Below are 16,486 nucleotides of genomic sequence, written 5' to 3' on the forward strand. Positions count from 1 at the left end.
TAGAGGTGATTTAAAGTGTACAGGAGGATTCTTGTAGGTTTCTGCAGATACTGCGCCATTTTACATCAGAGACTTGAGCATCCACAGATTTTGGTGTCTGAGGGGGTCCTGGAACCAATCTCCCACAGATACCAAAGGACGACTGGACATGATTCTGTCTTGCTTAGAGAAGGGAAAGCTAGCTAGAGGCCACCTCCCTGAAAGCTGACAAACCGCCTCTGAACACACCTGCAGCTTGCCTGGACTCTGAGAAAGCACTCGACTTTTGGGGGACTTAATTACAATATATCGGAGCCCAGAAGGCTCCAAGTGGCCCTTTCTGGTTTCTTAGTAAATAAAGAGAAAGTGAATAGCACGGTGACTCACTGAGTCTTAAACACTGCAGGTATTTCATGTACAGTCTCCTCCTGAGTCCTAGAAGAATTTCACTTTAGAAATGACTTTTCCCCCAGAGTTACAGTGTGATTCATTTTTCATTCATTGTACATTGAATTGTATTTCTGAGAAGAGTACTGATGGACAGAAAGTTCCTTCCGTCAGTTGACATGCTGCTTCCTTTCTGATGGGCTCTAACTTCAGCTTTTTGGTTTCATTCAGAATAGAGAAATTAACATATTTTACTGGCGGGTGTTTTCAGATTAAGAAACTCAAAGGGCAGCTGGAGGAGAGACAGAAGATTGGCAAACTAGACAATCTTCGATCTGAAGATGATGTCTTGGAAAACGGGACAGACATGCATGTAATGGACCTACAAAGTAAATGTCAACTCTTGTGTAGAAGTAAATGCTTTCATATGTGCTACTTTAGTATACTTGTGCTGGCAGAGAAAACTGTCACGGCAAAGAATGCCCTCATTCCCTCTCATCCCCACAAAAGCCCTTGAAAATAGAAGCACAAGGATGGGTAGGTGGACAGAACAATGCTATTTCTCTCTGACCCTATGAAATAGAACAGGTGCCCAAAAATGTGCACCAAGATACCACCACATGTTGTGCTGATGGAAACCACATTTACTTTGCTGGATACAGCCATCTTTTGATCTGTTGATTGTATGAAAAAAAGAAAAAAGAAAGGCTTTTTTAATGCCAATAAACTAGAAACAGTCTTAAGGGAGATAAAATTATGCCCAGTCTCTCTCCCCCCTTTTCCCTACCCCCCCACCATTTCTTTGTTTTCTTTACTCATAGGCAGGCACTCTCTTATCTGGGGTCTGCTGCCCCAAGCACAGGGGCGGAAGGCACTTTCCCAGCCTGGGTTCATGGGGAGAGAGTGCCTTCTACTCTCAGCTCTGGGAGGTTGTGGAGGCAGGGCCAGAACTAACAGATTTGCAAGATGATTACAAAGTAAGGGCTTGGTTCCCAGTAACTATTGTTTTAATATTTGAAAAGCCCAAGAGCTTAACAGATTTTCCTTCTCTTTCAACCTTTAGGGGATGCCAACAGACAGATCAGCGACCTCAAATTTAAACTTGCAAAATCTGAGCAAGAGATAACTGCATTAGAACAAAATGTACGTGTAAGCAACAACGGGCAGAACTGATGATTGACTGGAGTTTTACTTGCTAGAAATAGCCCTGAAAGGCTGAGGACCAAAAAAAGCCAAGATTTTTAGAACCAAAAAATGTCCTGAGAGGGATAAGTTAGGACAGCAAGTCTTTCCATCCATTTCTTACAGAGAACAAGTAGGAAGGAAAGAATTCTTAGAATTTAAGTTGTTATAATAGATACTAATCCTTTATCAACAACAGTTAGTTGTAGAAAATAGCTAATGTGGCTTGGGAGTGTTTTAAAATTTTGTTCTTTAAAAATAATGTAGTTAATTGGCCGGGCGCAGTGGCTCACGCCTGTAATTCCAGCACTTTGGGAGGCTGAGATGGGTGGATCAATGAAGGTCAGGAGTTTGAGACCAGCCTGGCCAACCCCATCTCTACTAAAAATACAAAAATTAGCTGGGCATGGTGGCAGGCACCTGTAATCTCAGCTACTCAGGACGCTGAAGCAGGAGAATCGCTTGAACTGGGGTGTCTGAGGTTGCAGTAAGCTGAGATCACACCACTGCACTGCAGCCTGGGCAATAGAGCGAGCCTCTGTCTCAAAAATAAAATGAATAAATAAATAATTTAGCTAATTAACAAACCACATCATCTGGGACGTCCCTCTTGCCTGGGCTTTTAGCCTGTCTCTTGCAGCAAGGCCAGCTCTCCCTGGTGTCTAGACATAGGGCACTCCTGCCTCTAGCACACTGGGCCCTGGGGCAATTTTGTTCTAGCTAGAAAGAGAGGGGAAAAAACAGGGTATACTTGGCTGGAACTTTTTGGAATGTTTATAGAAACAAAAATGAGAACAGCTCATGTAGAGATGATGCGTGCTTTTGATTGCAGCAGAATGAAGGTGTCCGGCAGGCCTTCGCTGCTGCGGTCTCTCATCTCAGAATCTTGGCTGGGGAATGCCATGCCTAAGCCTCCTCCTTTCACTCCTCACCCTGTCCTTTCCTCCTCCCACCCCCACCACCCCAGGAGAGATTAGACTGGAGCTGAGGTCCTGATGGAACCCACCCCTTACCAGCACCATTCTGCCTGGACACACTGTTCTGTTTCCAACAGAGCAGCCCCACACAGTGGGAGAAGCAGGCAGCAAGGCGCCAGCACTGCGGAAACGACCCTGGTGGACGGGGTCAGAGGAAATGGGTCCCCATCGCGTCAACACGGGGTCGCCCAGAAATAAGAACTAATAATAGCTTGCTTGGCTCAAACCCACACCATAGTCCAAAATGTTATAAGTATTTACATGGTGTATTCTCCCATTTTTAAATCACACCCTTTGATCTCAAAGTAAAGAAACTGAAGAAAGAAAACAGGCCTATCAATTTATACGTATGTTTTTTTTCTACCTTTTAGGTAATAAGGTTAGAAAGTCAAGTATCACGTTACAAATCAGCGGCTGAAAATGCAGAAAAAATAGAAGATGAACTTAAGGCGGAAAAACGGAAACTCCAAAGAGAGGTAAATTTCCTAGGCAATTTCTAGGAAGAGAATGGCTGCAAGTATTTCTCTAGTGGGAACAGTACAGGGAGGATTTACTACTGTGACATCTGCCCCTGGGCTGGTCATTGTCAGATCATCCCACACCACTCTGCAGTGCTGGCGTCTTAATAAAGGAAGGCATGACTCAGCCAGTTAGTGCTTAAGGCCAGACCCTTGTTGGCATCAACTAGTTGACCTGTCAGTTTTGAGCATCTCCTATAGGTCTTGTCCATAAACATCAAGGTAATGAGATAAAGGAGTAGCCAGGCCTCTTATGCTCCGCATATTTTTTGTGTCATGCAGAATGAGCCCAGGTAGAGGAGCCAGGAGCCCATGGGCCCACTGTGGCCAAGAGCTGGGTGTGGCACCAGGGCCAGGCCACAGCTGCCTCAGGTCACCCTGTGGAAAGTGCCCTTGAGAAACTGAGCTGCTGTCACTCCACCTGCTGGTCACACTCCCAAATTACCATGCTTCCCAATTAAAACACATATTTTACCTTACTGAAGACACTTGGCAAAGTTGTTCGTTCAACAAATATTTACAGCATCCATTGCATGCTGAGCATGGGTTCAGGTGCTGGAGATGCAGCTGTGACCTTGACAGAAGTCTCTGCCTCCATAGAGCCTACGCTCTGGAAGAGGGAGGTCAATAAAAGTGACCACAGGCAGCAAAGGGGCTGGGGTGCGGAATGGCCCAGGCCAGGGCAGTTCTAGGTAGGTGGCCAAGGAAGACTTTCCTTCTTGTGGCATGTAAGAACAGGACTGAACAGCCCAGGGAGTGAGCCAGGCGGACCTGGGAGAAAGCCTTCCACGCAAAGGATCAGCACGTGCAGGGGAGCTGGGGGCAAGGCACTGCCTTTGTCAAGGAACAGTCAGAGCGGTGAGCAGGGACTGAGGGGGTGGAGGGAGCAGTCAGAGCACCCCAGCCCATGAGGCAGGGCCGTGGAGGCCGTGGACAGGACTTGGGCTCCTCCTGTGAGTAAAGTGGGAGCTACTGCAGTTTTAAGCAAAGGAGGAGCTTATGTTGATTTATGTTTCAATAGGATCACTCAGGCTGGGCGCGATCGCTCACGCCTGTAATCCCAGCACTTTGGGAAGCCGAGGTGAGCAAATCACTTGAGCTCAGGAGTTCAAGACCAGCGTGGGCAACATAGTGAAACCCTGTCTCTACATAAAGTGCAAAAAAACAAATTAGCCGGGTGTGGTGGCCTGTGCCTGTAGTCTCAGCTACTTGGGAGGCTGAGGCAGGAGGATTCCTTGAGCCTGGGAGGTGAAGGCTGCTTTGACCCATGAGCGTGCCACTGCATTCCAGCCTGGGGTGACAGAGAGTGAGACCCTGTTTCAAAAAAAAAAAAAAAAAGGAAAGAATCACTCCTTTTGTATTTAAACTATAGGAAAGGGACTATGGAGGAGAAACCAAAGATGTCATTTCTCTCCTCTTTATTTTGTTTATTTATTTATTGTTTTTTACATTTACTTTATTTTATTTTATTTTTGAGAGAGAGTCTGACTCTGTTGCCCAGGCTGTAGTGCAATGGCACCATCTCGGCTGACTGCAAACTCTGCCTCCCATCTCAGCCTCCCGAGTAGCTGGGATTACAGGCACCCACCATCATGCCTGGCTAATTTTTACATTTTTGTAGAGACAGGGTTCTCCATGTTGGCCAGGCTGGCCATTTTTGTAGAGATAGGGTTTCTCCATGTTGGCCCCTGCCTTGGCCTCCCAAAGTGCTGGGATTACAGGCATGAGCCACCACGCCTGGCCTTCTCTCCTCTTTAAAAATCATTTTTCACCCACATGCCCCTCCATGCCACCTCAGTTCTTAGCCCCTCACCAGCAAAGTGTGCAACCCCTTGAAAATGCTGTCAGAGCCTCGGGCCCTCCCCTTCTTGGAGCCTGACATGCACACCCTCACACATACATGTATATGTGTATATATGCATGTACATACACACATAAATACTTTTGACCTTCTTAAATCCCACTTATCAGATAATACAATTGTGTTGTTGTTTTTCATCACCCATGTTTGTTTGATGTAGCTACATATTGGCCATTTTATATGTCTTTCCGGCTAGTGTCTCAGACTGTACTAGAATCATTTTCCTCCTCCCTGAAGTACATACTGTAAAGGTTCTTTTAGAGCAGACTTCTTGGTGGTAAATTCCATTTTTGTTTATACCTGTTTTTGTTTCAGCCTTGTTCTTGGATGGTAGTACTGACCCTTTGCCCATTCTAGAAAATCATTTTCCTGAAGATCCTGGGAGTCGGTTCTTCACCCGCAGCTTATGTGCATCTGTCCACATGAGTGGGACCCAGTGGCGGCTCCTGTGCCCTTCCCACGCTCCAGATGTTCCTTCTGCTTCCCTGGTGCACCCCTCAATGTGCCACTCTTGCTGCAGCCCATATGTGTTGATGTAGACTGTTTCAGTTAGCATTGCCATTATGATTTATGGTTTTAACCCAGGAGTTATTTACTTTTTTTTTTTTTTTATACTTTAAGTTCTAGGGTACATGTGCACAACGTGCATGTTTGTTACATATGTATACGTGTGCCATGTTGGTGTGCTGCACCCATTAATTCATCATTTACATTAGGTATATCTCCTAATGCTATCCCGCCCCCCTCCCCTACAATAGGCCCTGGTGTGTGATGTTCCCCTTCCTGTGTCCAAATGATCTCATTGTTCAATTCCCACCTATGAGTGAGAAAATGCGGTGTTTGGTTTTCTGTTCTTGCGATAGTTTGCTGAGAATGATGGTTTCCAGCTGCATCCATGTCCCTACAAAGGACACGAACTCATCCTTTTTTATGGCTGCATAGTATTCCATGGTGTATATGTGCCACATTTTCTTAATCCAGTCTGTCACTCACTGATGGACATTTGGGTTGATTCCAAGTCTTTGCTATTGTGAATAGTGCCGCAATAAACATACATGTGCATGTGTCTTTATAGCAGCATGATTTATAATCCTTTGGGTATATACCCAGTAATGGGATGGCTGGGTCAAATGGTATCTCTAGTTCTAGATCCTTGAGAAATCGCCACACTGTTTTCCACAATGGTTGAACTAGTTTACAGTCCCACCAACAGTGTAAAAGCATTCCTATTTCTCCACATCCTCTCCAGCACCTGTTGTTTCCTGACTTTTTAATGATTGCCATTCTAACTGGTGTGGCATGGTACCTCATTGTGGTTTTGATTTTCATTTCTCTGATGGCGAGTGATGATGAGCGTTTTTTCATGTGTCTGTTGGCTGTATGAATGTCTTCTTTTGAAAAGTGTCTGTTCATATCCTTTGCCCACTTTTTGATGGGGTTGTTTGTTTCTTTCTTGTAAATTTGTGTGATTTCTTTGTAGGTTCTGGATATTAGCCCTTTGTCAGATGAGTAGATTGCAAAAATTTTCTCCCATTCTGTAGGTTGCCTGTTCACTCTGATGGTAGTTTCTTTGCTGTGCAGAAGCTCTTTAGTTTAATTAGATCCCATTTGTCAGTTTTGGCTTTTGTTGCCGTTGCTTTTGGTGTTTTAGATATGAAGTCCTTGCCCATGCCTATGTCCTGAATGGTATTACCTAGGTTTTCTTCTAGGGTTTTTATGGTTTCAGGTCTAACATTTAAGTCTCTAATCCATCTTGAATTAATTTGCGTATAAGGAGTAACGAAAGGATCCAGTTTCAGCTTTCTACTTATGGCTAGCCAATTTTCCCAGCACCATTTATTAAATAGGGAATCCTTTCCCCATTTCTTGTTTTGGTCAGGTTTGTCAAAGATCAGATGGCTGTAGATGTGTGGTATTATTTCTGAGGGCTCTATTCTGTTCCATTGGTCTATATCTCTGTTTTGGTACCAGTACCATGCTGTTTTGGTTACTGTAGCCTTGTAGTATAGTTTGAAGTCAGGTAGCATGATGCCTCCAGCTTTGTTCTTTTGGCTTAGGATTGTCTTGGCAATGCAGGTTCTTTTTTGGTTCCATATTAATTTTAAAGCAGTTTTTTCCAATTCTGTGAAGAAAGTCATTGGTAGCTTGATGGGCATGGCATTGAATCTATAAATTACCTTGGGCAGTATGGCCATTTTCACGATATTGATTCTTCCTATCCATGAGCATGGTATGTTTTTCCATTTGTTTTGTGTCCTCTTTTATTTCACTGAGCAGTGGTTTGTAGTTCTCCTTGAAGAGGTCCTTTACATCCCTTGTAAGTTGGATTCCTAGGTATTTTATTCTCTTTGAAGCTATTGTGAATGGGAGTTCATTCATGATTTGGCTCTCTGTTTGTCTGTTACTGGTGTATAAGAATGCTTGTCATTTTTGCACATTGATTTTGTATCCTGAGACTGCTGAAGTTGCTTATCAGCTTAAGGAGATTTGGGGCTGAGATGATGGGCTTTTCTAAATATACAATCATGTCATCTGCAAACAGACAATTTCTTTAATAAATACTCTTTATTTCTTTCTCTTGCCTGATTTCTTTATTTCTTTATTCTTTATTTCTTTCTCTTGCCTGATTGCTGTAGTCAGAAATTCCAACACTATGTTGAATAGGAGTGGTGAGAGAGGGCATCCCTGTCTTGTGCCAGTTCTCAAAGGGAATGCTTCCAGTTTTTGCCCATTCAGTATGATATTGGCTGTGGGTTTGTCATAAATAGCTCTTATTATTTTGAGATACGTTCCATCAATACCGAATTTATTGAGATTTTTTAGCATGAAGGGCTGTCGAATTTTGTCAAAGGCCTTTTCTGCATCTATTGAGATTAAAATGTGGTTTTTGTCTTTGGTTCTGTTTATTTGCTGGATTACGTTTATTGATTTGCATCTGTTGAACCAGCCTTGCATCCCAGGGATGAAGCCCACTTGATCATGGTGGATAAGCTTTTTGATGTGCTGCTGGATTCGGTTTGCCAGTATTTTATTGAGGATTTTTGCATCGATGTTCATCAGGGATATTGGTCTAAAATTCTCTTTTTTTGTTGTGTCTCTGCCAGGCTTTGGTATCAGGATGATGTTGGGCTCATAAAATGAGTTAGGGAGGATTCCCTCTTTTTCTATTGATTGGAATAGTTTCAGAAGGAATGGTACCAGCTCCTCCTTGTACCTCTGGTAGAATTCGGCTGTGAATTCGTCTGGTCCTGGACTTTTTTTGGTTGGTAGGCTATTAATTATTGCCTCAATTTCAGAGCCTGCTATTGGTCTATTCAGGGATTCAACTTCTTCCTGGTTTAGTCTTGGAAGAGTGTAAGTGTCCAGGAAATTATCCATTTCTTCTAGGTTTTCTAGTTTATTTGCATAGAGGTGTTTATAGTATTCTCTGATGGTAGTTTGTATTTCTTTGGGGTCGTTGGGGATATCCCCTTTATTATTTTTTATTGCATCTATTTGATTCTTCTCTTTTCTTCTTTATTAGTCTTGCTAGCGATCTATCAATTTTGTTGATCTTTTCAAAAAACCAGCTCCTGGATTCATTGATTTTTTGGGGAGGGTTTTTTGTGTCTCTATCTCCTTCAGTTCTGCTCTGATCTTAGTTATTTCTTGCCTTCTGCTAACTTTTGAACGTGTTTGCTCTTGCTTCTCTAGTTCTTTTAATTGTGATGTTAGGGTGTCAATTTTAGATCTTTCCTCCTTTCTCTTGTGGGCATTTAGTGCTATAAATTTCCTCTACACGCTGCTTTAAATGTGCCCCAGAGATTCTGGTATGTTGTATCTTTGTTCTCATTGGTTTCAAAAAACATCTTTATTTCTGCCTTCATTTCGTTATGTACCCAGTAGTCATTCAGGAGCAAGTTGTTCAGTTTCAATGTAGTTGAGCAGTTTTGATTGAGTTTCTTAGTCCTGAGTTCTAGTTTGATTGCACTGTGGTCTGAGAGACAGTTTGTTCTAATTTATGTTCTTTGACATTTGCTGAAGAGTGCTTTACTTCCAACTATGTGGTCAATTTTGGAATAAGTGCAATGTGGTGCTGAGAAGAATGTATATTCTGTTGTTTTGGGGTGGAGAGTTCTGTAGATGTCTATTAGGTCCGCTTGGTGCAGAGTTTAGTTCAATTCCTGGATATCCTTGTTAACTTTCTGTCTCGTTGATCTGTCTAATGTTGACAGTGGGGTGTTAAAGTCTCCCATTATTATTGTATGGGAGTCTAAGTCTCTTTGTAAGTCTCTAAGGACTTGCTTTATGAATCTGGGTGCTCTTGTATTGGGTGCATATATATTTAGGATAGTTAGCTCTTCCTGATGAATTGATCCCTTTACCATTATGTAAAGGCCTTCTTTGTCTCTTTTGATCTTTGATGGTTTAAAGTCTGTTTTATCAGAGACTAGGATTGCAACCCCTGTTTTTTTTTTGTTTTCCATCTGCTTAGTAGATCTTCCTCCATCCCTTTATTTTGAGCCTATGTGTGTCTCTGCATGTGAGATGGGTCTCCTGAATACAGCACACTGATGGGTCTTGACTCTCTATCCAATTTGCCAGTCTGTGTCTTTTAATTGGACCATTTAGTCCATTTACATTTAAGGTTAATATTGTTATGTGTGAACTTGATCTTGTCATTATGATATTAGCTGGTTATTTTGCTCATTAGTTGATGCAGTTTCTTCCTAGCATCGATGGTCTTTACATTTTGGCATTTTTTTGCAATGGCTGGTACCAGTTGTTCCTTTCCATGTTTAGTGCTTCCTTCAGGATCTCTTGTAGGGCAGGCCTGGTGGTGACAAAATCTCTAAGCATTTGCTTGTCTGTAAAAGATTTTATTTCTCCTTCACTTACGAAACTTAGTTTGGCTGGATATGAAATTCTGGGTTGAAAATTCTTTTCTTTAAGAATGTTGAATATTGGCCCCCACTCTCTTCTGGCTTATAGAGTTTCTGCCGAGAGATCTGCTGTTAGTCTGATGGGCTTCGCTTTGTGGGTAACCCGACCTTTCTCTCTGGCTGCCCTTAACATTTTTTCCTTCATTTCAACTTTGGTGAATCTGACAATTATGTGTCTTGGAGTTGCTCTTCTCGAGGAGTATCTTTGTGGTGTTCTCTGTATTTCCTGAACTTGAATGTTGGCCTGCCTTACTAGGTTGAGGAAGTTCTCCTGGATGATATCCTACAGAGTGTTTTCCAACTTGGTTCCATTTTCCCCGTCACTTTCAGGCACACCAATCAGACGTAGATTTGGTCTTTTCACATAATCCCATATTTCTTGGAGGCTTTGTTCATTTCTTTTTACTCTTTTTTTCTCTACACTTCTCTTCTCGCTTCATTTCATTCATTTGATCTTCAATCACTGATAGTCTTTCTTCCAGTTGATCGAGTCGGTTACTGAAGCTTGTGCATTTGTCACGTAGTTCTCATGTCATGGTTTTCATCTCTATCAGTTCGTTTGTGGTCTTCTCTGTGGTGATTATTCTAGTTATCCATTCTTCCATTCTTTTTTCAAGGTTTTTAGTTTCTTTGCACTGGTTACATAGTTCCTCTTTTAGCTCTGAGAAGTTTGTTCGACTGAAGCCTTCTTCTCTCAGCTCGTCAAAGTCATACTCCATCCAGCTTTGTTCCGTTGCTGGCGATGAGCTGCATTCCTTGGAGGGGGAGATGCGCTCTGATTTTTTGAATTTCCAGCTTTTCTGTACTGCTTTTTCCCCATCTTTATGGTTTTATCTGCCTTTGGTCTTTGATGATGGTGACATACTGATGGGGTTTTGGTGTGGGTGTCCTTTCTGTTTGTTAGTTTTCCTTCTAACAGTCAGGACCCTCAGCTGCAGGTCTGTTGGAGTTTGCTTGAGGTCCACTCCAGACCCTGTTTGCCTGGGTATCAGCAGTGGAGGCTGCAGAAGATAGAATATTGCTGAACAGCGAGTGTTGCTGTCTGATTCTTGCTCTGGCAGAAGCTTCGTCTCAGAGGCGTACCCAGCCATGTGAGGTGTGAGGTGTTGGTCTGCACCTAGTGGGGGATGTCTCCCAGTTAGGCTACCTGGGGGTCAGGGACCCACTTGAGCAGGCAGTCTGTCTGTTCTCAGATCTCAGCCTCTGTGCTGGGAGAACTACTGCTCTCTTCATAGCCGATTTTCCAGGTGTTGTATGTCTCAGTTTCCCTCGGCTAGGAAAAGGAATTCCCTTCTGCCTTGTGCTTCCCAGGTGAGGCGATGCCTCGCCCTGCTTCAGCTCTCACTGGTCAGGCTGCACCCACTGACCAACATAGACTGTCCGACACGCCCCAGTGAGATGAACCTGGTACCTCAGTTGAAAATGCAGAAATCACCCATCTTCTGTGTCGCTCATGCTGGGAGCTGGAGGATGGAGCTGTTCCTATTTGGCCATCTTAGGCACCCCCCTCCTTTACTTTTTTAAAATGTAAAATTTTTTCATTTAACTTTTTTTTTTTTTTTTTTTTTTTTTTTTTTTTTTTTTTGACACAGGGTCTCACTCTGTTGCCCAAGCTGGAGTGCAGTGGCACAATCTTGGCTCACTGCAACCTCCACCTCCCAGGTTCAAGCAATTCTCCTGCCTCAGCCTCCCAAGTAGCTGGGATTACAGGTGCCTGCCACCATGCCCAGCTAATTTTTATATTTTTAGTAGAGACAAGGTTTCACCATGTTGGCCAGGCTGGTCTTGAACTCCTGACCTCAGGTGATCCACCCGCCTTGGCCTCCCAAAGTGCTGGGATTACAGGCGTGAGCCACCAGGCCCTGACCATTTAACTTTCTAGCTTAATTTTGCTATGGTCAGAGAACATTGTTCCTGTTATATCTGGTCTTTGAAATTTGTCAATACTTGCTTAATGGCCGATACATGATTCGCTTTTGTAAATTAAATGTCTCAAATTTGCTTAGGAAGAATGTATAGTCTCTGATTTATGGACGCAAAATTCTGTATACGTCCACTGATCAAACTTGTGAAGTGTGTATTCAGATCTGATTTCTTTTGTCTGCTTAAGTTCTCAGTAGCTGATAGAGACTTGTCAAGCTCTTCCATAAAATCAGGGTGGATTTCTCTCATTCTCCCTATTTCTCCTATATATTTTGAGGCTATTGATACTAGGTGTTTAAAATTCTGATATCTTCTTGATGAGTTAAACTTTTTGTCATTTTGTAGTGACCCTTTTGGTCCCTGCTGCTGTTGACCTTGTCAGGTATTCACGTGGCTGCATCAGCTTTCTTTTGGTTAATATTTGTCCACTTCTGATTTTTCCATCCCTTGGCTTCCCGTCTTCCCTGTGTTGTCATGCTTTAGATGATCTCTATTAGATGCACATAGCTAGGTGGCGGTGGTTTTTAATTGAATCTGAAAACTGCGTATCTTTTTTTTTTTTTTTTTGAGATGGAGTCTCGCTCAGATGCCCAGGCTGGAGTGCAGTGGCCTGATCTCAGCTCACTGCAAGCTCCACCTCCCAGGTTTACGCCATTCTCCTGCCTCAGCCTCCAGAGTAGCTGGGACTACCGGCGCTTGCCGCCTCGCCCGGCTCGTTTTTTTTGTATTTTTTAGTAGAGATGGGGTTTCACCGTGTTAGCCAGGATGGTCTCGATCTCCTGACCTCGTGATCTGCCCGTCTTAATAGAGCCTTTAGTCCATTGTTATTGGTATATTTGGACTTGTTTTCACCATCTGACTGCGGATAACCATTTGTCCTGTCTTTTGTGTGTCCTCTTTCTCTCTCCAAATATAAACTTTATATTCAATTTCTATTCTTTTCAGTGATCACATATTGGGTATTCTTATTTAACTTAAAAAAAATTAAAGTTGAACACTATCTTTACTCCCCTCCTGTAAAATAGAAGGACTTTTGAGCACCTTAGCTTCACTCTCCTGCCTGACATGCACACACTCACACATATGTGTATATGTGTGTGTATGTATATATGTACATCCACACATAAATACTTTTGACCTTCATAAATCCCTCTTCTCAGATAATACTATTGTTGTGTTGTTTTTGTTGTTTTATATCGCCCATGTTTTTTTGACATAACTACATATTGGCCATTTTATATGTCTGTCATATTAGTGTCTCAGACTGTACTAGAATCATTTTCCTCCTCCATGAAGTACTTACTGTAGAAATTCTTTTAGAGCAGACTTCTTGGTGGTGAATTCCCTGTTTTTGTTTATACATGTTTTTGTTTCATCCTTGTTCTTGGACAGTAGTGTTGAGGGATATGCAATTCTGTGTGGTGGTCATTTTCCTCAATGATTGTAGCCATTATGCCACCATCTGCTGGCTTCCATTGAGCTGTTGAAAAAGCTGTTGTTTTAACGGTGGGTCCTTTTTAGGGGACTTTTTTTTTTTTCTTCTCTAGTTTCTTTCAGGTTCTTTGTCTTCGATTTTCTACGGTTTTACTGTTAGATGTGGTTTATTGGAATCTTTCTGCTTGAGATATATAGTGTTTCTTGGATCTATGAAGTCTTTTTAAAAATTTGTTTTGGAAAATATTCAACCATTAACTCTTTAAATAATTCCTCTTTTTTAGTCTCTCCCCTTTCCCCTCTGGAGCTCTAATCAGAGGATGTTAGAAATTCTCATTGTCTCCACATTTTTAAACCATCTCTCTTTCATATTTTCTATCTCCTTACCTCTCTCTGTTGCGTAATGCCTAAAGTTTTTGCAAAGATTATCCAGTTCACCTTTTTTTAAAAAAAGTATCTTCATTGTTGATAGTTTCTTGCTGCATGTTCATGTATGCCCTCTTTTTAAATTGTATTCTTATTCTTTAAATATTTCATACACAGCTGTTCTATTTTCTATATCTGACGATTGAAACATGCTCAGTCTTTGGGGGTCTAATTCTGTCATTTATTGCTTCTGTTGACTCTCACTCAAATGGTTTGTCACCTTAGTGTTTTGTGAGCTTATGCATGATTTTAATTTGTAGGAATACTCCAGGCTTAACTTGTGGAAACCTCCTGCAAAAAGGGCTTGCTTCTGCCTCTGCTGGTGAGATGGGGGCGGGACTTCTGTCCCAGGACCCAGACAACCTTCCTTGAGTGTTTTGGGTTGAAAGCAAAGCTGTAGACCCTGTTCTTGTGACCCCCCCCCAAAACCATGTTCTCCCAGCTTAGGGCACCCCCACTCTGCCATGCTGCCTGTGGGGCCAGATGATGTCCTGCTAATGTGGCTTCTATAGCTTGTCTTCTGCCTGACTCTCAGGCTCCATGGCCCTGGCTCCCAGATGTGGCCGTCTTGGCCTCAGGCATTCCTGCCTTGGACTCTGGCTGCCAGGGCTATGGGGACCACCTCCTCCATGCAGTCCAGGCTCAGCTCTTGTTGTTTGTGTTTGTTTACCTCATGCCTCACTTACCTTTTGTGAAACCATCGGAATCCCCACTGGGCGTGGTGGCTCATGCCTGTAATCCCAGCACTTTGGGAGGTCAAGGTGGGTAGATCAGACCAGCCTGACCAACATGGTGAAACCCAATCTCTACTAAAAATACAAAAAATTAGCTGGGTGTGGTGGTGTGCACCTGTAGTCTCAGCTACTCGGGAGGCTGAGACAAGAGAATTGTTTGAACCCAGGAGACGGAGGTTGCAGTGAGCCAAGATCACACCATTGTACTCTGGCCTGGGCAACAGAGTAAGACTTTGTCTCAAAAAAAAAAAAGATGGGGGGGAGGCGTGGGGCGCTGAGCGTGGTGGCTCATGCCTGTAATCCCAGCACTTTGGGAGGCCAAGGTGGGCAGATCACAAGGTCAGGAGACTGAGACCAGCCTGGCCAACATGGTGAAACCCCACTCTACTAAAATACAAAAAATTAGCTGAACATGGTGGTGCACACCTATAGTCCCAGGAGGCTGAGGCAGGGGAATCGCTTGAACCCGGGAGGCAGAGGTTGCAGTGAGCCAAAATTGGGCCACTGCCCTCCAGCCTGGTGACACAGCAAGACTCCGTCTCAAAAAAAAGAAAAGAAAATCATCAGGATCCCCAGGAGTGTTCCCTCTCTGGAGTCCAGTTGTTTCAGAGGAAGGGCATCATGAGTGACCAGGGTCCAAGTTATTTTATTTTTCAGTAGGACTGGAATTTTGGTAACACAAAACCCTGTTATGTTTGGAGGAAACAAGTTCCTCAAAGCTCATTGCTTTTTCCTCTGTTCCCAGCTCCGCTCTGCATTGGATAAAACAGAAGAGCTCGAGGTGAGCAACGGCCACTTAGTGAAGCGTCTGGAAAAAATGAAAGCAAATCGGAGTGCACTGTTGTCCCAGCAGTAAATTCCAGCTCTGAACAGGCAACTGGTTGGTGACTGGAGAGCATTGTTTCATAGGCTTTTCTCTGTCCTGTCTGGGAGCGCTGCTTCTTCCCCTGCCTTCTGAGAGAAGACGACCGTGGCAAGCTTAGCACTTAGGGGCTCCCGTGCCATGGCTCACCCGAGGAAGCCCCAGCAGCCACCAGGTGCCTCTGTGTGCAGACCCCTGGCCCGGGCTGGGGCCGACGCTCAGAACCTGCAGATACTTCATAAGCACATGGGGGTCTCGAGGGAGCTCTGCGTCTGACCGCACAGCAGCCTCTGAATGCCACTGGAAATGGTGATCAAAGTAAAGATTCAGTTGGGACTTGAGTTCTTTTTTTTTTCATGTGTCTTGCTGAAGATTAAGGGGAAATGTTACAGTGTTGGGACTTCCTTTCATGGCAGAATCTACAATTTGAGCGACTTCAGTAGTATCTCTTAGTCTACGCTTTTCATACACAAAAACACTGTGGAACCACAAGCCATTACCAAGCAAAACTCTTTCACTGGAAACAAGGGGGCAGTCTAGTAGTAAAAGTGACCTTAAGAAGACTCTTTACAGGCAACAAATTAAGATTTTCTAAGGGATTTTTGCATCAGTTCAGTCATAGGAATACTTTTTTCCAGGGTAATTAGGCAAAGCTTCACTGAAAATGACAGCTTTTCATTTGCATTATTTAATCCTTATATTTGGAATTGAAGTTGTTAACTTCTTTTAAAGAATGTACTATTAGAAAAATTAAAAGTGAAATGTTGAGAGACTTCAGCAATGTGGTTTTAATTTTTTTCCACTGAGAAAGAAGATCTTTAATTTCATATTAACGGTTCTGTATATTTTGGGTCTTTTTTTATTTTTTAAGAATATCAAATCAATTCATTTTTCTTTCCCTATTTTTTAAAAAAAGGTGTTTTCACAGAATGAGTGCACTTAAAAAGTGAAGTGAAGAAGGAGGTAAGAGTAGAGATGATGGCGATATCATCAAGGACAAAAGTAAAAACGTTTAGCTACCTGCTGATTTTTAGTGACTGTTCATATATGTTGTATTTCAAATATGGCTGGTGAAGCCAGCCAGCTTTTCCGGACATTATCAAGTGGAAACCACATCAGTATCATCCAAAACCATATCTAGTCTTAACGCACGGAGAATGCTGGAGTGAGGGTTGTGAGTTCAGGGTGTATAATTAAGAAAACACTCCCAGAGTAATGCTAGGAGTCACCAGCGTCCATCCCCCAGAACTGTATGGATCCAGGATATACACAGCTGCGTTC

At 43.0% G+C, this 16,486-nt stretch overlaps 1 protein-coding gene across 4 annotated transcripts in view; it reads left to right on the top strand.

Annotated features, from left to right (window-relative positions):
• LOC105473834 (LRR binding FLII interacting protein 1) overlaps positions 1-15,982 on the top strand; it is a 170,549-nt gene extending 154,567 nt beyond the window's left edge. For all 4 annotated transcript variants that reach the window (XM_011727948.2, XM_011727947.3, XM_071073671.1 and 1 more), the window contains 4 exons: positions 638-755; positions 1,430-1,509; positions 2,897-3,001; positions 15,089-15,982. In XM_011727948.2, coding sequence (XP_011726250.1) covers positions 638-755; positions 1,430-1,509; positions 2,897-3,001; positions 15,089-15,199 — 414 coding nt within the window. In that variant the 3' untranslated portion in view covers positions 15,200-15,982. The remainder of the gene's footprint in view (positions 1-637; positions 756-1,429; positions 1,510-2,896; positions 3,002-15,088) is intronic.
• Positions 15,983-16,486: the final 504 nt, after the last annotated feature.

This window comes from Macaca nemestrina, chromosome 11 (genome assembly GCF_043159975.1).
Source record: "Macaca nemestrina isolate mMacNem1 chromosome 11, mMacNem.hap1, whole genome shotgun sequence".
Classification (NCBI taxonomy): domain Eukaryota; kingdom Metazoa; phylum Chordata; class Mammalia; order Primates; family Cercopithecidae; genus Macaca; species Macaca nemestrina.